The following is a 980-nucleotide window of genomic DNA, read 5'->3' on the forward strand; positions in this document are numbered from 1 at the left end:
AGAGCGGGGCCAGGCGGGCCCTGCCACCACGCGCAGGCCGAGCTCAGCACGAAGGCACTTGGGCTTTACAAAGCCGAGTGTGGTTCTTGCTGCTCCCGGAGCAGGGTGGGCACTGGCCCCCTGGGCCACCACCGGCCACGTCCAGCCACCGCTCACAAGCCCCGCAGCCGCCGCTCCTGGTTCAGCTTCTGGAAGAAGGTCTTGCCGAATTCGTAGGTGCTGATCATGATGGCGCAGGCGGGTGCCACCTTAATGACGCGGGGCAGAAACCCTGCCAGGACAACCCCATCAGCCCCGCAGCCGCACCAGTAAAGCCCAGTCCGGGGCTGGGGGCACGTCCTTACCTGCAAACAACCCCTGGGTGCCAGACTCAGCGCGGATTCGCCGCAGCAGCCGCCACGTGGAGGAAGGTTTGGAGGCTGGGACTGCGGGGAGAGGAGTGGGTGAGGGTCTGGGCACACCCATGTCCCACCAGGGGGTCCTGGTTGCCCCCCCCGCCGTCATCTGCCCGGAGCTCGGCCCCTCACCTGGGTGCCCCTCGCTGTTTCCCAGCTCGATCTGCCGCTGGGTCTTCACCACATCGAAGGGCAGCGTCAGCACCGCAGCCACCTGCAGGGCCGGTGGCCGGGCGGTGAGCTGGGACCTTGCCGTCCCCACCCAGCACCGGCTCTGCCGTCATCTCCCAGCACCGTCCCAGCCCCATCCCTCGCGCCCCACCGGGGGCATTGCCCCCCCGCTCACAGCTGAGTGAGTCCCAGTGCCGTGCAGACCCCCCGAGTCCAAACTCACCGTCCCGGAAACGGCCCCGGACACGAAGCTGACCATGAAGGTGGCCTCGTCCAGCCGCGCCTGCCCGCAGAGCCACTCCTTCACCAGCTCGTAGTTAAACCAGTAGAGAGCTGGGAGGAGAGAAGAAACACCAGTGCTACAAGGCACCCCAGACACACCAACCTCCCCGTGCGCTGCGCCGCTGTCCCATG

At 67.6% G+C, this 980-nt stretch overlaps 1 protein-coding gene across 1 annotated transcript in view; it reads right to left on the reverse strand.

Annotated features, from left to right (window-relative positions):
- Nucleotides 1-152: 152 nt before the first annotated feature.
- SLC25A39 (solute carrier family 25, member 39) overlaps nucleotides 153-980 on the reverse strand; it is a 2,276-nt gene continuing 1,448 nt past the window's right edge. The window contains exons 3-6 of the mRNA XM_010137871.1: nucleotides 790-980; nucleotides 528-609; nucleotides 345-425; nucleotides 153-271 (exon numbers count right to left, since the gene is read on the reverse strand). The exon at nucleotides 790-980 is cut by the window's right edge and continues 14 nt beyond it. Coding sequence (XP_010136173.1) covers nucleotides 153-271; nucleotides 345-425; nucleotides 528-609; nucleotides 790-980 — 473 coding nt within the window. The remainder of the gene's footprint in view (nucleotides 272-344; nucleotides 426-527; nucleotides 610-789) is intronic.

The sequence above is a fragment of the Buceros rhinoceros genome, unplaced genomic scaffold (assembly GCF_000710305.1).
Source record: "Buceros rhinoceros silvestris isolate BGI_N320 unplaced genomic scaffold, ASM71030v1 scaffold21660, whole genome shotgun sequence".
NCBI classification, from domain to species: domain Eukaryota; kingdom Metazoa; phylum Chordata; class Aves; order Bucerotiformes; family Bucerotidae; genus Buceros; species Buceros rhinoceros.